The following is a 20,321-nucleotide window of genomic DNA, read 5'->3' as shown; positions in this document are numbered from 1 at the left end:
AAAAAAAAAAAAAAAAAAAAAAAAAAAAAAAAAAAGTAGTTTTGAATGAAAGAAAGACATTGCATCTACTCTTGAAGAAAGTATATTTAAGATAGAAGATTGGATTTTCAGAAGCTTTTGCGTTAGGGAGGAAAAGAGAGGGAGATCATGGGTGAGAACTGAGAAGAGAGATGAGAGAGAAAAAATGAATGTGGAAGAGTGAAAAAATAAGTCACCTAGCCGGACCAATTTTATTTTATTTTATTTAAAAAAAAAAAAAACAAACGTTAGCTTAGCTCATAAGAACCCAAGGATAGAGAATTTATTTCAAATGAAATAGAGAGTATCTATTTACATTGAATGAATAATATTACCTTTCATTTTACACTGAAATAATACTCTCCATTTCAAATGAAATTGAGATGATTCTATTTCGAAGGACAGTCTACTGACATTGTAGCATTTCTCTATTATACATGCTAGTTATTTTTGAAATTGAGAAGAATTTTGGAATTTTTTTTTTAGTCTTTCGTGCCCCCTTCTTCTCCCCTTAATTTCTTATCTGTTCCAAGTATTAACGAATTTGATGGCCTTGTGGTGCGATTTTGACTCTTGAAACCAATGTAAATTGTAAAGCCTGAATTTATGGTAACGTTGAAGAAAATATGGTTACCCATAACCAATTATCTTCAAATATGCATTAAGATTTGATGATGCAGTACGGGACAGAGTTAATTGTGTTCTTAGTTTTATTAATTAATGAGATTATTAGTATTTAATTCTATGTTTTATTTAAATTTTAAGAGTTGTGTTATTTTATAATTTAAATAATGGGCATAACCCAAAGTTAGTCAAGTTAAGTTTAGGTCCTGTTTGTAGACATAATGGATTATTCAATTAGGAAAAATAATGGTTATTACTGAGAACAAAGAAGGGGTGAAATGAAATAATTATTTTTATTTCTTAGTTTGGTGACAACACATATATTCTCATTAGAGTTGAACCAAAATTATTAAAATCCAAATTAAAGAAATGAATGAAAAAACCTCACATTTTTATTATTATTACTATTTTTTTTAAAATAACTAAAACTAATCTAGCAAGAGGGTTTGGCCAGTAGCCAACACAAACGACGCTTGAGGGTGGCTGCGACTACCCTTGAGGGGCCCTAAGGGTGGTCTTAGCCACCCACAAATGCACACCACCCCAAGATTCAATTATGGGTGGCCGACCACCCATAGTTTCTTCGGTTTTGATTTTTTTTTTTCTTGGGTTTAAAAAACTTAAAAATTAATATGGATTTTTTTTTTTTGGGGGGGGAAACTAATTCTAATTCAATTTCTAAAGGAATAGCTACTCTTTTTTTTTTTTTTTTTTTTTAAAGGAATATGTATTCATCTTCTTAGGAAAATAATTATTCTCATGAGAATAGCTATTCCTAGAAATAGTGTAAATAGTGTGCCAAGCAAATGAACAATTATCTCATAGAAATAGTCATCTCATTCTAAGATCTTATTCTCCAAACTAAAGAGTTTTTTGTTAAGGCATATCTTTGAAAATGCTTTTGTAATTCAATGGAGACTGAGTTAATGAATAAACAATTTTTGCTATTTTGAGGTGTGAATCTTTTTTTTTTTTCTCTTTATCTCGGTGGTGAGACTATGCATGCTAAATTTTTTCTCGCTTTGGATTGTGTGATTTAATCCATTTTCTATTCTCTGTCCCTTTGTTATTCTTCCAACTTCATTTGTCTTGCAATTCTTATTGTTGTTCTATAATACTTTGAATTGTTTGGTATCATTTGCATTTGGAGGGCATATTAGAAGGAAAACTAATGAAACAACCCATTATTAAAAAAATACAGATTAATTCAATGGTCGGATGGAATTGTCATGTTAGTATTGTGAGATAATTGTCAAATAAAAATGTAATTTTTAACATTATTCTTAAGTAATTCATACTTATATTTTTATTTTAAGTATAACTAATATTTAAAATTCATCCTACCAACTGATGTGAACAAAGTATAGTGTTCACACGCTAAGATTCTATTCTTATATTACAAGCGACCATTATTGTCGTAATACTTTATACTTTTTTGGTGGGTAGGTTCTTACTTTATACTTTATACCATCATTTTAATATGCCATTAAATAAAAAATAATTTTAAAAAAAAACACCCACCCACAAAAGGACAAGGAATTAATTGTCTTCTTAAAAAAAGAAAAAAAAAATAGGTTGTTCTCTGTTGAAGTGGCCATTATGTAGAGTTGAGTACCCCAGTACCCCAGCCTCGTGAACTGCGTCTCCTTTGCCATTTACCACTTTTCCCCCAATTCTCCTCAGGCCATGGCTGCCAGTACCTCCACCTCTTCATCTTCTTCCTCCCATCCAAGCTGGACCTATGACGCCTTCTTGAGTTTTAGAGGCGAAGACACGCGCAAGAACTTCACCGACCATCTCTATTTTGCTCTAAGAGATGCTGGAATCAACACCTTCAGAGATGACAACGAGCTTCGAAGAGGAGAGGATATTACATCCGAACTGTTGTCGGCAATACAAAGGTTCAAAATCTCTATCATTGTCTTCTCCAGAAACTACGCGGCCTCTAGGTGGTGCTTGGAGGAACTTGTGAAGATCATGGAGTGCCGAAGAACAGTGAGGCAGCTGGTTCTACCTATCTTCTATGATGTTGAACCGTCGGATGTGCGCAACCAAACGGGTAGTTTTGCTGAAGCATTTTTGAAACATGAAGAGCGTTACTTGTTGGACATAGACAAGGTACTGAGGTGGAGAAGAGCTCTGATTGAAGCTGCTAATTTGTCTGGGTGGGATCTAACAAACACTGTGGACGGGTAAGTGCACACTAGCCATTAGCCAATCATTTTTAGATCTTTAACTTTACTGATATAGATTTAAAATTTGATGGAAAAAAATAATGATAATAGCAGGATGGAATTAACCGTATTCCTTGCAATGTGTTAGAAGTCGTTGCCTTAATTTTATTGGCTTTAGTAAGGAATAAGTGATAAGAGTTTATCTTCTTCTTTTTTTTTTTTTTTTTAATTCGTTCTTTTGGTCCAATATTATATATACATAACAAGAGGTATACTTTTCTCTTTAGAAGTCTCAAGGTTTTGTTGGGATTTGATGTGCAGATTTTTGTATGAAAAAAGGGAAATTTAAACAGCTAACATATTCACAACTGTTTAGATAGATTTGCGTATGCAACATTATTTTATGGTATCTAAAAGTTTAATTTCTTCAATTTTTGCCCAAGTAGTATTTTAAGTACTAGTGTGTTAGGTATAATGTCCAATATATGCAGAATTTTTATTTGCCATCATGAAATATTTACTATATTCAAATGGTTACCTGTATGATTTGACTCTACCTACTTTCTAAAATAATTTGCAGGCATGAGGCCAAATTTATTAGGAAAATTGTTGAAGCGGTTTTAAGGGAAGTCAACAGCACGTATTTATATGTTACACTCTATCCAGTTGGAATAGATTCTCGCCTGCAAGCCATCACTTCATTGTTAAGGGTTGGAGCCAATGATGTCCGCATGGTAGGAATTTGGGGAACGGGTGGAATGGGGAAAACAACCATTTCTAAAGCCATATACAACCAATTTTTTCATAGTTTTGAAGGTAAAAGTTTTCTTGCAAATATAAGAGAAACTTCTAAGCAACTTGATGGTCAGGTTCGATTACAGGAGCAACTTCTTTCTGATATCTTGAAGACAGGCAAGATAAAGGTGAATAATGCTGATAGAGGAATTACTATGATAAAAGAAAGACTTCGTGATAGAAGGGTACTTGTTATACTTGATGATGTAGACCGGTTGGAGCAACTCAATGCCATAGCTAGAAGTCGTGACTGGTTTGGCCCAGGAAGTAGGATTATTATAACAACTAGAGATGAGCAATTGCTAAAGGTGCTTGAAGTGGATGAAGTGTATACAGCCCAAGAAATGAGTGAAAATGAATCTCTGGAGCTGTTTAGTTGGCATGCCTTTAAGAATAGTTATCCCACCGAAGATTATATGGACTTGTCAAGAAGTGTCATTGCTTATTCTGGAGGATTACCACTAGCTCTTGAAGTTTTGGGTTCTTTTCTATTCTCTAGGAGCAGGAAAGAATGGAAAAGTGCATTGGAGAAATTGAAAAGGATCCCTAATGATGAAGTTCAAACAAAACTTAGAATAAGCTTTGATGCATTAAATGATAGTACCCAAAAGGATATATTCCTTGATATATCGTGTTTTTTTATTGGAATGGACAAAGACTATGTTATACAAATATTGGATGCCTGTAACTTTTTCGCAGAGATTGGAATTAGTGTCCTCATTCAGCGGTGTCTTCTTTCAGTTGGTGAGAGAAACAAACTCATAATGCATGATTTGCTTCGAGACATGGGAAGAGAAATTGTTCGTGAAGAATCCCCCGACATACAAGGAAAGCGTAGTAGATTATGGTTGCATGAGGATGCAATTGACATATTTGCAAAGCAAGAGGTAGGTAAAGGATGAATTATTTTTTACCCTAAATTATTAATTAACCTATTTAAATCACGTCTGGACTTTAAAGGATTGCAATTCACCCTAGTAGAGTCCAATAAGAAATTGTAATTCCATAAGGAGTAGTACTCCAAGCCCAAGTCTCAGTTGAGTCAGACTTGTTTCTTAGTAGAGTTATCGCCTTAGTTGGAGTTAATAGTCCGTCCTACTCTTAGTCAATCAGGTACTTAGATGATTTAAGAGTTCTATTTGGATTATTAATTGTCTTTGAAACTAATCAGTAGCTCCTCTATTTAAATGGGAGACTATTAATGAAGAAGTAGGTTTGAGAAAATTATACTCAAACCTTGTTTTTGTCAAAAGGTCTAGGTTCCCTTTTGAATCTAAAGGTCCTTACTGGTTACATTTCAGTGGGTAGGGGCTGATTGTCGTAACAGGTGAGTGGAGTGGCTAAAACTCCAAGTTCTATATGCGAGGCAAATTGGAGTTTGGGGAACTATGTGTTTTCTTTTGTCTTTCTTTATACCAAATAAACGGTACAATCTGGGTAGAGTTGTAAGGAAATGATTGGTCTTGATTCCCATATTTCATTTTTACGGGAGAATTTTTTATTTCACAAGGCCTAGATTTGTTTTCTTTGCTAACTTCATTCTACAGTTTTGTTACTTTCAAGCATGGTTATATTACATGGTAATTGCTTTGTGGCGGACACTACAAGCATGTTTATATTTCCTTTTTTAGGAAATTATACTTATTTCTCTCGAACTTATACGATTTGCAAACACACCCCTTTCTTAAATTTTAAAAACTGACAGTTGATTCCTCCAAACTATGCAACACCTTCACATTGCTTTATATGTTAGCATTTTCTGTTAAATTGGATGAAAAAGTTCTCACGTGACTAGGCTTGGCCGTGGAGGAGGCCATGGCCAGAGATCCACGGCCTCCCCTAGCCATAGAGACGCACGACTTAACTGTGAGTCTCCCTAGACCCAGGGCTAGGCTGTTGTCATCATGGGTTCTGACTATGGAGACCCACAACCAGGTCATTGGTCTATGGCCAAGGGACCCATTACCAAGCTGTGAATCTCAATGGCATGGGGAGGCTACGGTAGATTATTATCCTTATCCTCCTCATTATTATTATTATTATATGTAGTCATGTGGAAATTTTTTTGGTCCAATTTAACAAAAAGATATTAATAAAGAGGGTAACTTGAAAGTGTTATGTAGTTTGAGTGAGTTGATTGTGACTTTTTAAAGTTTGAAATGTACAAATTGAGTGTTAGTTCAAGGGAATAAGTGTTGTTTTTCCTTTCTTTTTTTGTATAAGTACATTAAAAAACTCTCAACTTTACTTGGTAGGGAACAAAAGCAGTTGAAGGACTTACTTTAAAATTGTCAAGATTACATACGGTGACTTTTAGTACAAGAACATTTATAAAGATGCAGAGACTGAGATTACTCCACCTTGATTATGTACATCTTACTGGAGATTATGAACATCTTTCCAAAGATTTAAGGTGGCTCCGTTGGCATGGATTCCCTCTAAAGCTATTTCCTAACAACTTTTACTCAAGAAACCTAGTTGCGATTGACTTGCGATATAGCAACCTCACACAAATTTGGAAAAAATCCAAGGTATATTATACCCATACCCATTAAGCCATAAGTTTTGACATTTTAGTGCTAATATTTTTGTTTCATTCTTTTCTCATTTGTTCAGGAATTGTTTGAGAAGTTGAAATTCCTAAATCTCAGTCATTCTCATTACTTGTCTCAGACTCCCAACTTTGCAAGACTCCCTAATCTTGAGAAACTAATACTCAAAGATTGTAGGAATTTGTTTGAGGTTCACCAATCTATTGGAGATCTTAATAATCTTGTTTTGGTTAATTTGAAAGATTGTAGAAGTCTTCAAAGTCTGCCAATGAGTTTCTATAGGTTGAAGTCTCTTCAAACTCTCATTCTTTCTGGTTGTTCTAGACTTGACTATTTGGCTGAGGAGTTGGGGGAGATGGAATCTTTGACAACATTACTTGCAGATAACACTGCCATAAGACAAGTGCCATGTACCATAGTACAACTAAAGAACCTCAAATGCTTGTCACTGTGTGGGTGTAAAGGATCACCATCTAAGTCACTCTCGTCACATTTTTGGTCTTGGATATTCCCAAGGAAAAGTCCCAAGTCAGTCAATCTATTGCCTGCTTCACTACAAGGATTGAACTCGCTAACAGATTTAAATCTCAGTCATTGCAATTTATCAGATGATGCAATTCCTAAAGATCTTGGGAGTTTATGTGCCCTTCAATCTTTAGATCTACAAAACAATCATTTTCATAGCCTGCCATCGAGCCTTGGTGGTCTTTCGAAGCTTCAAGCTCTCCATTTGAATTATTGCACAAAGCTTCAATCAATTCCAGATTTACCACCAAATTTGAAGGAGATGTGGGCGCAACACTGCACGGCGTTGGAAAGAATGCCAAATGTATCAAATAACTTACATTTGGAAGATTTGTACCTCGGTAACTGCAATAAATTAGCCGAAATTCCAGGCTTGGATAAGCAGTTAAAGCACATTGACGCCATTAACCTGGAGAAGTGCAGCAATTTAACAAATAATTTTAAAAAAGGCATCCTACAGGTTCTCTCTCTCTCCCTTTCTCTCTCTCTCGTATTTGTTTATATTATTGCTTATATATATAATGCATTTGTTGGTTACAGGAATGGCCTTTGAGTGGATTTCATAGTGTGTTTGGCATTTTTCTCCCTGGCAATGATATACCTGATTGGTTTACGTATAAAGATGAGGGACCCTCCGTATGTTTTGAAGTGCCTCGCATCAATGATCGTAATATGGATGGGTTCACTGTATGCATTGTTTATTCATCCAAGATAGGGTATACTCCTGATCTTCCTACCATTTCTGTAATCAATAAAACCAAGAGTACCGTTGAGCAAAATGAAAGGCCATATAGCATTAATCTGGAAATGTCTTATGAAGATCACATTTGGCAATTCAATTTTCCTAACAGTAAGTCCAAATTGGAGGCCGGTGATGAAGTAGAGGTTATTGCAGATTTTGGGTCAGGAATTGATGTTAAGAAGATAGGGGTTTGCCTAGTATACAAAAGTAATATTGATGGATTTGATGGAAAAATGATTCATTATGCCTCTACATCGAATAAGGACGCAATTGTTTTCAGTGACGATGGAGATGCGTCCATAGATCAGGTTGTGATCGAGTCTAAAATGGGCCTTGGTGATGATGAAGTAGAATCAAGCCATGGTTGCTTTGACGATGAACGAGGTGCTAAAAGATTGAGGTGTGACCATAATACTGATGATAAAGCAGAATCAAGCCATGGTTGCTTTGACAACCATCGAGAGGCTAAAAGATTGAGGTATGATCATAGTGCTGAAATGAGGATAGATGACGATTGAACAAAGAAAGCTCATATCACAATAAGTAAGTGCATTTCATGATTCTTTCTCATTTGGACCCTTCTGATTTTTTCCACTAATTATTTGAATTATGAATTTGGTTTTCTCGATATTTTATTTGTATTCAAAGATTTCAATGTTGTTTCTATTTTTCTTTTCATCTATTTTGCATTGATTCTGAAGCTGTTTTAACGATTTCTTGTGGCTTTAGTTGAGTATTTTCAATCTTTGAGTTTGAGTTTCAATTCTTAATGATTCTCTTTTACGATTGTTATTGTTTTGATCTTTGTTTGTTATTGTGCCTGTATGTTTTGCTGTAGTTATGTTGTTTACAGAAATATTATATTGATTTGGTGATAATGGTGGAGAAATTATGCATGTGAGGCATCTTCTTGATAAAAACCAGCCATTTTGTTTGAAATGTCTCTCAAACATTCCAGCTCAATCTATTAACTTACTTCTATAAGTTCAAAAAATTTCAAGGAAAAGAAACCGATCCTAGGACATTTTAGCTACTCCTGTTGCGGGTAGTGCAGAATTTTGGTATCATGTTGGTGCACTATTATGTTTAGATGGCTTATAAAACAAAAAAGAAAATTTGGAAAATATGTTTAGGTAGGGGGGTGAATTAATTTGAATATAATACAATATTTATGTTTGGGGATAGTAATTTTTGGTGGTTTTTCTTTTTTGGGTGCAAATCTATTCTAGGTATTGATTAGGAATGATTTATATGTATGTTTCTAAATGAAACACTTGAGAAAAATGAATCTAATAGCTTCCTCATCATACGGACTCACGGTGTAAAAAATAAGCGCTAACAACCGCCTAATCGGATAACTGCAAATAACCGTAGAATCGTCTAAGTTGGTTGCAATTAATCGTAAAAAGGATTGAGTAATAACTGGATACAAGTAACCGATATATATGTATATGGAAAATGATAAAGTCATAACCTAAATCCAACTCTTGTCCAACTTCTTTCCGTGTCATTTAAACAAAAAAAAAAAGAGTTGAGAAATCTAATACTCGTTCCCCCAAATTCAAAAATTTGCAGAAAACCTAAAACTCTTTCTTGCTGCTCTCCCAACCTCAACGAAAGGTCCCTCTGCTCTCACTCCGGCGAGGTCTTCGGCCACCGGCGAAGCTGTCCCTCTGTCGCTCTTGTCTCTCTCACTCTGGTGCAAGGTTCCGTCCACTCTCTCTCCCACTGCTCTCCCTCCCTTGCTCACCCTCTCTCTCTCTCTCACTTTGGCGACGTCTACAGCCATCGGCGAAGCTCTCCCTCCCTCGCTCCTGTCTCTCTTTCACTCCGGTGAAGCCGAAGGCTCTCTCTCTCCTCCACGTGCAAAATCTAGGGCTTTTTGAACACTTTTGGCTACTAGAATTGTGTATTAGATTTCTGTGTATTTAGGGTTTAGATTTCTGTTCTTTGAAGAGTTTCGAACATAATAGGGCTTTAGTGTTGTTGAAAGATTTGGGTATTCTAGATGGCTACTAGAATAGATTTGGGTATTCTAGGATTGCAACTAGGGCAGTGGTTGATTTTTAAACTTTAAATGCTAGAGAAGTCTGGGTTTCTGAGCCTTCTCTAGCATTTAAATGAGGTTGAAGGATGACTTTTTGGATGCTGAGGTGAAGAAGATGGAGGAGGTTTGGAGGCAAGGAGCTTGGAAATTAATGTCTGGCTTTTCAAAGTGTTTTTTGGACTTTTAATAAGATGGTGTTTGCAACGTGAAATGTGACCAGGACCAGGTTAATTATAAATTTAAATAAGTTTTGGAAGAATTGTAGGGCTGGGGGGGGGGGGGGGGGGGGCTGGGTGGGTGGGGCTGTGGGGAGGGGTGGGGTTGTGGGCGGAGGGCTGCTTCTTTGTATTATATAATATAGCATGCAATGTAAAGCATGTTTAATCAAGGTGCAAATTTCTGGTAGTCGTAACAGTTTTTTTACTAGTGAAATGTCTTTTATGGTAGGGTGGCTAACTTTTCAATGTGAGTGATGGATGTTTTCTGTATTCCATTACTAAATGATCACACTTGGATTGCTTTATACCATGATAGATTATTGACAAATATAATATTAATAATGCATACAAATGATAAGTGAGAGATGGTTGTATATTCAAACTAATATATCTTCCACTTTCATGGCCGGAAATGGTCCTATCTTGGCCATGATCTGGCATTTTGATTGCATATCATAAATGGGTTCATTCTGTCATAGCAGAATTTCGCATCATTTCTGGGTTCTGTGTGTTCTTAGATTTTTAAACAGATTCTAAATGCTTAAATGGCTAGTCGAGTAGTTCAACTGCTAATCATTAGCCACTTTTCTTTGTACTTCTCCTTTATTATGGTTACTCAAGCGTTACTGCTCTTGTTAACCTCATCTCATTCTTATTGTCTTTTCCCTTCAGCAATGAATTTAACTTGGTTTGTTCATCTTTAATTCATAGTTTTACTTATAAACTTTACTTGTGGAATATGTTATCAACTTACCATCAATTGGTATGGGCTACTTGTATGGGAATGCAATCAAAAAGTATTCTTACAATTAAAGGCAATGAACATTGGCAGATCCATCATTTAAGGCTTTCATGTTTGATCTTTGTGATTTGGTTATCTGTCTTAAATTGCTTATGCTTTGGTAAGATAATGTTGGACAAAAATTGTTGCAGACTGCAGACTGCAGAGTTGTAATTCTCTGTTTTATTTTTGGATCCGAGGCATGAAGTCAGATAAGTTTATGCTTCAAGAATACACTATGTACTCATAACTAAAATAAATCCTGGGATAGTTCTTGTATTTAAGGCTTTGGAACTCTGATTACTAGATATTTTCTGAACTCATTTTCTTGAAATACAATTCTGTGATTGCACTGTGGTATTTGAATTTTTGTTGGTTTGGATCAATTATGTGTTTACTGAAATGGTTTAGCATCAACAGAAAAGAGCTGATGAGCTCTAGTTCAAGGGGATTCCCTCTTTGTTATGTTTTGGGATTTTTATAAATTATATGAAAATGATCATATGGTTTTTTTTTTTTTTTTTTTTTTTCTAATGAAAGCTGTTTAATTCATACACCAGTTTTTGTTTTTATTTATTTTTTATTTATTTTTTATCTCAAGCAAAAATGTCATGTTCATTGAATAGTGAAGCAACATCTGGGGAGCTCATGTGCCATTGTGGAGTACCTGCATGTTTGAAGATTTGCTCTACAAAGGAAAATTATGGACGGAAGTTTTACTGTTGTGTTAATTATGGTGCATTTAATGGTGAAAATGTGTACTAAAAACGGCCATGAAGATTTGTATTAGTTTTTTTTTTTTTTTTTTTTTTTTTTTTTTATGAATGTTGAAGTTGTGCTGAAAATGTGTACTATAAACGTTGAATTTTTAATGTAAATGTTTAATTTCGAAATGTGTACTATAAACCCATTTGATGTGAACCTAAGATTAAATGCTGCAAAACAGGCAGACTTCCTTGCATGAGAAGCGAAAAGAACTGACAAGCCTTTCAAACTGTCAAAAAGGGCCACAAACCCAAATTCCATAATATAGAATAATCACATATACTCTAAAAATCTATTTTAATAGATATAGGCCCTCTCCATCCGAAAGGTAAGACCACCGCTCCTCATGTTCTCCCATTACTCATTGTCGTTGTCGTCGATGATCATTTCGGAAGTTTTGTTTACGTTTTAGTGGGTGGGTGGGGGTTTGTGACGGGTTCTGGTCACCCTAGCTAGTAGAGTCCAATAAGGAATTATAATTTCATAAGGAGTAGTACTCCAAGCCCAAGTCCCAGTTGAGTCAGACTTGTTTCCCAGTTGAGTCAGACTTGTTTCTTAGTAGAGTTAAAGTCTTAGTTGGAGTTGATAGTTCGTCCTATTCCTAGTCAGTCAGGTAAGAGTTAAATTCTTAGTTGGAGTTGATAGTTCGTCCTAGTCCTAGTCAGTCAGGGTCCTCTTTGGATTAGCAATTCTCTTTGTAACCAATCAGTATTGCTCATCTATTTCAAGGGTAGACTATTAATGAAGAAGTAGGCTTGAGAAAATTATATTCAAACCTTATGCTTGTCAAAAGGTCTAGGTTCCCTTATGAATCTAAAGGTCTAGGCTCTGTTGTGCCAAATATTACCTGAATTAATAGATAATATTTAGTACGTTTTAACTCGCAAGTGTACAAAATCAAAACAATAGTATAGTACAGCAAGTATGAGGTTGATCCCACGAAGATTGTGATTTTATTCAGAGTTAATTAAAAATATAAATTTGTCACTGAATTGATATTGTGAAAAAGAAATAAAAAGATAAATGAAAAAGGTAAAGGCAAAGCTTTGATATTCACCATTAATTATATTTAGATAATATGTCAATATGCCAGTGTTTTGATCATGTTATGTATATCTAATGTTTGTCAACCTAAGGGCATAGGTGTATACTCCTTAAGCTATTGATTTTCCTAAGCAACGAATTAGGCATGGGTGCATACTCTAACTCTTTTCTTTCCTAAAGGATTTAGGATGAGTGTATACTAAGTTGTTCTTTAGGGAAGCATATATTATGTGGAAATCGATAAACACACGAGGCCTAGGGCATGGGTGTATACTTCTGGTTCCCCATGCTAATTAACCCAAGAACCCGGTGTAGATGACTTTTGTTACTTATGTTAAACCCAAGACTCGGTCATCCAAATTGATTTAACTAACTAGTCTATACCACATGCATATAATGGCCAGTCACATACATATGAGGAATTTATGAAAACAGGAATTAATCAAGTTAAATACCACAACATGATCATCACGAGGCAATATTGAAATATTAAATAAACATAATTAGGGCTTCAATCTAGCCCTCATTAAGAGTTAGTTACACATAATGAGAATAAAACTAAAAAGAAAAGGGAAAGAAAGAACCTAAAACCGCTCCTAGAAGTAGCCTCCAATTCCTCTGCCCAAAGTTGTCTCCTTCCAATTGTCTCCTGAATTGCGAGGCTTAGAGGTCTATTTATAGGGCTTAGGAAAGTCCTAGAAGCCCTAGTAATCCTAGGAATTTCAGAGATTTAAGTCCTAGTCCAACTAGGATAAAGAAAACCTAAGTCCAAATCGGAATAGGATTCGCCCAGAATTGCGGTCCTGTCTTATGAGGCGATTTTGACATTGTGGCGCTCAGAATTGAGAAAATACTATTTGACAACGATTTGTAGCCTTTTGAGGTAGCTTTCCAATGCCGTTTGAAACATCTCAATCTAATAATTGAGCTGAAAGTTATAGTCAAAATACCGAGAGGTATGCAAAATCCAATTTTGAATCCAATCCGATTTTGACTTCAATTTGAGAAATTTCGAATCAATCATTTTCTTTATTTGATTAAACTTAACATGATTGGTTAAATTTAACCATATCTTCTAGGTCTTCCCAATTTGCCCTTTAAGCTTGAAATTTTTTCAAAAACGCTTTCTTTTCTTCCAAAAACCTATAAAACAAAGAAAATACAAAAATGAAGTAAAATAACATAAATTAACTAAAACTAAAGGATTAAACATGTAAGTTAATGGCTAAAAATATGAATATTTTAGCACTTAACAGGCTCCTTTACGAATCTACTCTGTTACTAGTAGGTTCGCATCAGTTTGTTTGGCTGGTTTTGGTTACATTTCAGTGGGTAGGGGCTGATAGTCGTAACAGGTGAGTGGTGTGGCTAAAACATATGTGGGTTTAGAGCTATATATGTGAGGTATATTGGAGTTTGGGGAACAATGTGTTTTCTTTGTTTTTGTTTATACCAAATAAACGGTACGATCTTGGTAGAGTTGTAAGGAAATGATTGGTCTTGATTCCCATACTCATTTTTAAGGGAGAATTTATCATTTCACAAGGCCCAGATTTGTTTTCTTTGCTAACTTCATTATACTATTTTGTTACTTTCAAGCATCGTTATATTACAATATGCTAGCCTCGGCTAAATGAAATAATCTACAAGAATGCATTGGTTGGCTCAAATATTGTGGAGGATTAGAAAAATGGGGCATTTTCCTTGTTATAATTCGAGGTTGCAAACTATAGGTTACATAGTACTTGCTTTGTGGCGAACACTACAAGCATGTTTATATTTCATTTTTCAGGAAATTATACTTATTTCTTTTGACCTTATACCGGATTTGCCAACACACATCCTTTCTCAAATTTTAAAAAAGTGATGACAATTGATTCTGTTGAGATAAAATAATTTTATGATCACAAACGAAGTAGAAAAATAGGAGAGTAAAAATAACAATTAGTCACACAAGATACCAAGATTTAAGTGGTTCGGCTTAACAAGCTTACATTTACCAGCGAAGATGATCCAGGAGAAATTCACTAACAAAAGGATGGAATATAAAGAGTGGTACAAATAAAACCACTCAAACTCAAAAGTCCCAATACACCCGAGCTCGCAAACATACAAAAGAGAATTAAAAACAAAAGAGAAATTAATCTCTTAATTCTCTAAGAGCTCCTACCCTCTCACATTTTCTCCCTCTCTACAAAGTTGCTGCCTTGTTGCTCTCTTAATTTTGCACACAGAAAGCTGCAGCACCTCATTTTTCTTATAATGACCAAATGGCTATATATAAAGAAAAGTTGGTTAAGTGCTTCATGGTGAAGTAAAGAACAAAACTTCACCATGAAGTAAACTTCACCAGGAGGAATTCTACCGAGTGAGAAAATTAAGAGAACAAATAAGTAATAAATACAAAATTGGGGCCCACCATAAGACTTGAGAAATCAAGTCATTTTCCAAAAAATTCCTCCAAACTACGCAACACCTTCATATTACTTTATTTGTTAGCATTTCTGTTAAATTGGATGGAAAATTTTCCACGTGAATAATTTTGACTTAAAGATACTATTATACCTGAGATAAGATATGTGAATTTTTTTTTTTTAAAAAAAAATAATTCACTACTGCTTGACCGTGGAGGAGGCTATGACCTTGGGTTTCCATGGCCAAAGATCCACAGCCTCCCCTAACCATAGAGACGAACGACTTAACTATGAGTTTCCCTAGACATAGGGCTAGGCTGTTGTCACTGCGGGTCCTGGCCATGGAGACCGACAACTAGGTCATGGATCTTTGGCCAAGTGACCCACCGCCAAGCCGTGAATCCCCGTGGCAAGGGAAGGTTATGGTAGATTATTATTATTATTATTTTATGTAAAGGGGATAATTGTATTTTTACACATCTCATGTGGGGTATATTGGTAAGAAAATGTCAAATTGTTCATGCGGGAATTTTTTGCCTTCCAATTTAACAAAAAAATATTAATAGAGAGGGTGACCTGAAAGTGTTGAGTAGTTTGAGGGAGTTGATTGTCACTTTTTAAAGTGTGGAAGGTATTTACAAATTGAATGTTAGTTCAAGGGAATAAGTGTAGTTTTTCCTTTCTTTTTTGATAAGTACATTAAAAAACTCTCAACTTTACTTGACAGGGAACAAAAGCAGTTGAAGGGCTTACTTTAAAATTGCCGAGATTAAGTATGGTGACTTTCAGTACAAGAACATTTATAAAGATGCAAAGATTGAGATTAGTCCACCTTGATCATGTACAGCTTACTGGAGATTATCAGTATGTTTCCAAAGATTTAAGGTGGCTCCGTTGGCACGGATTCCCTCTAAAACTTTTTCCAAACAACTTTTACTCAAGAAACATAGTTGCGATTGACTTGCGATATAGCAACCTCACACAAATTTGGAAAAACTCCAAGGTATATTATACCTCTAACCATTAAGCCATAAGTTTTGACATTTAGTGCTAATATTTTTGTTTCTTTCTTTTGTCATTTGTTTAGGAACTGTTCGAGAAGTTGAAATTCTTAAATCTCAGTCATTCTCATTGCCTATCTCAAACCCCTAACTCCTCTCCTTTCTAGCACCTAGAGACATTTGTCAACTCCAAGCAATGCTTGAACTTGTCTGCGGTAACAGGCTTCGTCAACATGTCCACTGCATTCTCAGAAGTGTGAATCTTTTCAAGTAACAATTCACTTGTAGCAACCAATTCCCTAATCTTGTGAAACCTCACATCATTGTGTTTGGTTCTCGCATGATACACCTGGTTCTTTGACAAGTAAATGGCACTCTAACTATCACAATACAACGAAACTCCACCTTGCTGAATACCCAGCTCCTTGACTAACCTTGTAAGCTACAAAGCCTCTTTTGCAGCCTCAGCCACCGCCATGTACTCTACCTCAGTCATGGACATCGCAACCGTGGACTGGATCATAGACCTCCAACATATGGTGGGTTCTCCTGCAAGAGTAAACACATAACCTATGGTAGACCTCCTGTCATCCAAATCCCCTGCATAATCTGCATCTACATACCCGACGACTGACAAATCACTTTTCTGTCTCACAAAAGTGATGTCATACTCTGTAGTACCTTTCAAGTATCTGAAAATCCATTTGACTGCATCTCAGTGCTGTCTCCCAGGATTCACCATGTACTTGCTCACCACACTGATTTCATGAGCCAAATCTAGCTTGGTACATATCATAGCATACATCAGACACCTCACTGCACTAGCATATGGGACCTTAGACATGTCTTCAGTTTCTTCAACTGTTATTGGACACTGTGAGGTAGACAAAAGGAAATGATTTGCCAAAGGTGTACTCACCAGTTTTGCACTCTCCATGCTAAACCTCTCCAACACCTTCTTCACATAGCCGGCTTGAGATAGCCACAATTTCTTGGCATGCTTGTCCCTGCGAATCTCCATCCCAATAATCTTCTTAGCTTCGCCCAAATCCTTCATGTCAAATTCTTTACTCAACAAAACCTTCAGTTTGTTGACCTCCACTATACTCTTAGTTGCAATAAGCATATCATCCACATACAGTAGCAGAAAAATAAATGAGCCATCAACAAGGTTCTTCACATAGACACAACAATTATACTCACATCTCCTGTAACCAATTCTGATCATGTAGGAATCAAACTGCTTATACCATTGCTTGGAAACTGCTTCAGCCCATCAAGTGACTTCTTCAATTTATAAACCAAGTGCTCTTATCCAGGTTGACTGAACCCTTCTGGCTGCTCCATGTAAATCTACTCCTCCAAATCACCATGGAGAAAAGCTATCTTCACATCCATCTGCTCTAGTGCCATGTCATAATGAGCTACCAACGCCAATATCTCTCCGAAGGGAGTGTGTCTGTCCATTGGAGAAAATATTTCCTCATAATCAACCCTTTCTGCTGTGAATAACCATTTGCTACTAGGCGAGCCTTGAACTTTTCGCCCATTTTTCTTGAACACCCATTTACACCTTATCGCCCTCTTCCTCTCTGGAAGCTCTCCCAAATCCCATGTCTGGTTTTTATGCAGAGACTCATCTCTTCAGCCATAGCACCCACCCATCTGCTCTTCTCTTGGCAATTGACAGCCTCTTAAAAAGTAGTAGGATCTCCGCTGCTGATGACAAGAGCATAAAAAACTATGTCTTCAAAACCGTACCTGGTTGGTAGCCTGATAGTGTGTCTAGGCCTGTCTGTGGCTATAGTATGATGCTCTTTAATTCCTGAAGTAGAGGTCTCTGTACCTTGAGAAGTGTTCTCTTACACAGGAGTCTCTAACATGAATACTCTTCAACATGGAATTTTCATCAAATACCATGTCTCTACTGATCACCACCTTGTTTGCCTTCGGATCCCAAAACTTGTAACCCTTGACCCATTTCCCATATCCAAGAAAGACACACTGTCTGGACTTTGGATCAAGTTTCGATCGGTCTTCACTAGGTATGTGCACATAGGCTGGACAACCAAATACTCTCAAACCAAAGTAATCTACCTCATTATCTGTCCATACCTCCTCTGCAACTTTTCCATCTAGTGCTACCCTCGGTGACCTATTGATCAAGTAGCATGCCATACTCACTGCATCTGCCCAGAAAATCTTTGCAAGTCCAGCGTTCAACCTGAGACATCATGCTCTCTTTGCAATAGACCTATTCATCATTTCCGCCACACCATTTTGCTGTGGTCTCTTGTGTACTATGAAATGTCTCTTTATACCATGCTGCTCACAGAAAATCTCTGAACTCGTCGTTTGTGTACTCAGTTCCATTATCTGTCCTGAGACACTTAACCTTCTTTCCAATCTGGTTTTCTACTTCAGCTTTCCACAACTTGAACTTGGCAAACATTTCTGATTTGTGCTGCATGAAGTATGTTATGAAAATTTTAATATACTCGCAAATGCACGAATCGTTTGCAATATAATATTTTGCAAGTGTGAGGTCGAACCCACAGGAAATTGTGTTTTTGAAAGAGCAATTTATATCTAAACTAATTAAATCCTAATCTAGTTACAAAAGGGTTTTGATTTTGGTTTTAAAAATTAAAAGACAAACATAAACTAATTAAAATAAATTCACACTCACCGAATCATAACAACATACTGTCATGTTTATCAATATTAATCTAAATTGCTGCATGAAGTATGTTATGAAAATTTTAATATACTCACAAATGCACGAATCGTTTGCAATATAATATTTTGCAAGTGTGAGGTCGAACCCACAGGGAGTTGTGTTTTTGAAAGAGCAATTTATATCTAAACTAATTAAATCCTAATCTAGTTTCAAAAAGGGTTTTGATTTTGGTTTTAAAAATTAAAAGACAAACATAAACTAATTAAAATAAACTAAGAGATAAAATACTAAGGTTTGAGAATTCACACTCACCGAATCATAACAACATACTGCCATGTTTATCAATATTAATCTAAAGTTCTCACAATTAAAATCTTGGGGAAAATCCACTTTACCCCCCTGAAGTTTCAAGGGTTTTTCAATTTGAACTCTAAAGTTTCAAAATTTGCAATGTACCCCCCTAAAGTTACAAAAATTGTCAATTTAAACCTTCTATTAGTATCTGCCGTCAAAGTAGATGGAAAATGTCTCATGTGCATATCACGTGAGCTTTTTTAGACTGCTCTTTCAAGTTTGCCCTCAATATTGATATCAAAATTACAAGATTGCCCTCAGTGAACATAAAGGCCCTTTTTTTTTTTCTAGTAGCCAAGTGGACCCCCTTTTGCACCCCACCTTGTCTTCTTAACTCCAACACACATGCACACACCACGACAGTAAGGAAAAAGAAAACAACTGGTGCCCCCAGCTGAAGACGACAGCAACGTCCAAAACCGAAATCCTTCCAACCGGAGACGACAGCAACTAAATCGTGGATCAACCTTCGACACAATCATCTTCCACATACACACGAAAACAGTTGGTATGCCCCAAATTTCATAATATAAGACCATCTACTATTTTAGGGTTTTATGTAAAATTGGGGGTTTTGTGGGAATCTTGTTTAGGGTTCTTGTAAATTGGGTTTAGGAGAATATTATCTGTTTGCCTCTCATATTTCCATCTGCACATCCAAATGCAACATAATAGGCTTCAATGTCGGCTTTTTGTGAAGGAAACTCTCCTTTTTCTGGTCCATTAGAAGAAATATATGTTTACACAGCATGCCAATTTTCATATAGGATTTGTATCTACTAAAAAAAAAAACAAAAAGAATTAAACTTGAAGTGAAAATAAGGATTATATCTTTCTTGGAGGCTATTGTTGATAGTATTTTTCCGACTAACATTATAATTTGTAGATTCTTTTTATTTAAGTGTATGTCTTAGGTTTTAGAACTGTAATAGTGTAATTTGTAGAATAATATTTCCTGTGTTAAAAAAAAAAAAAAAAAAAAAAAAACAGAAAGAATTAAACTTGAAGTGAAAATAAGGATTATATCTTTCTTGGAGGCAATTGCTGATAGTATTTTTCCGATTAACATTATAGCTTGCAGATTATTTTTATTTAAGTGTATGTCTTATGTTTTAGAATTGTAATAGTGTAATTTGTAGAAGAATATTTCCTGTGTTAAAAGGACAGTTTGTATTAATCAAGTACTAAAAGGTAGCTTGGTTTATGCTTGCAAGTAAACAGGTAATCTAAGTATCAATATTATATATTAAACAGATTGGTTCATAATAGATTTGTTGCTTGCATGCATTATTACCCCTTGAGTTCGAGCATATGCATGCATTATGGTTGTTTTCAAATGTGGTCGACAATAATGTGCAAGTAGACTAATTATGTATTAGTATATCATGTAGGATGGATACCTCAAATGAAGGTACAAGTTTCTTTGGTTCAGCTCAAAGCAGTGCTTCATCTGCACTGCAGCGCCTTTGCTTCTGCTAGTGGCCCACAGTTGTCAAAACCGCCAATACTGAGAAAAACTTTGGAAGGAGGTTTGTGAGTTGTGAAAATTGGAAGGCAAGTACTTGATATTTTATGTAATCATGGTAT

General features: G+C 35.7%; 2 protein-coding genes across 2 annotated transcripts in view; one reads left to right on the top strand and one right to left on the bottom strand.

Moving 5' to 3' along the window:
- The window catches only part of LOC132182863 (disease resistance protein RPV1-like), a 107,453-nt gene that overhangs the window by 30,393 nt on the left and 56,739 nt on the right, over nt 1-20,321 (bottom strand). The gene's annotated exons all lie outside the window — the stretch shown is intronic.
- Nucleotides 2,255-11,375, top strand: LOC132182403 (disease resistance protein RUN1-like). Its single transcript, XM_059595641.1, has 6 exons — nt 2,255-2,834; nt 3,397-4,498; nt 5,867-6,142; nt 6,228-7,148; nt 7,229-7,973; nt 11,103-11,375. The coding sequence occupies exons 1-5, from the start codon at nt 2,329-2,331 to the stop codon at nt 7,946-7,948; spliced, it is 3,525 nt and encodes a 1,174-aa protein (XP_059451624.1). The 5' UTR covers nt 2,255-2,328; the 3' UTR covers nt 7,949-7,973; nt 11,103-11,375.

Source organism: Corylus avellana, chromosome ca5 (genome assembly GCF_901000735.1).
Source record: "Corylus avellana chromosome ca5, CavTom2PMs-1.0".
Taxonomy (NCBI): domain Eukaryota; kingdom Viridiplantae; phylum Streptophyta; class Magnoliopsida; order Fagales; family Betulaceae; genus Corylus; species Corylus avellana.
This window is presented reverse-complemented; position numbering and strand designations above follow the sequence as displayed.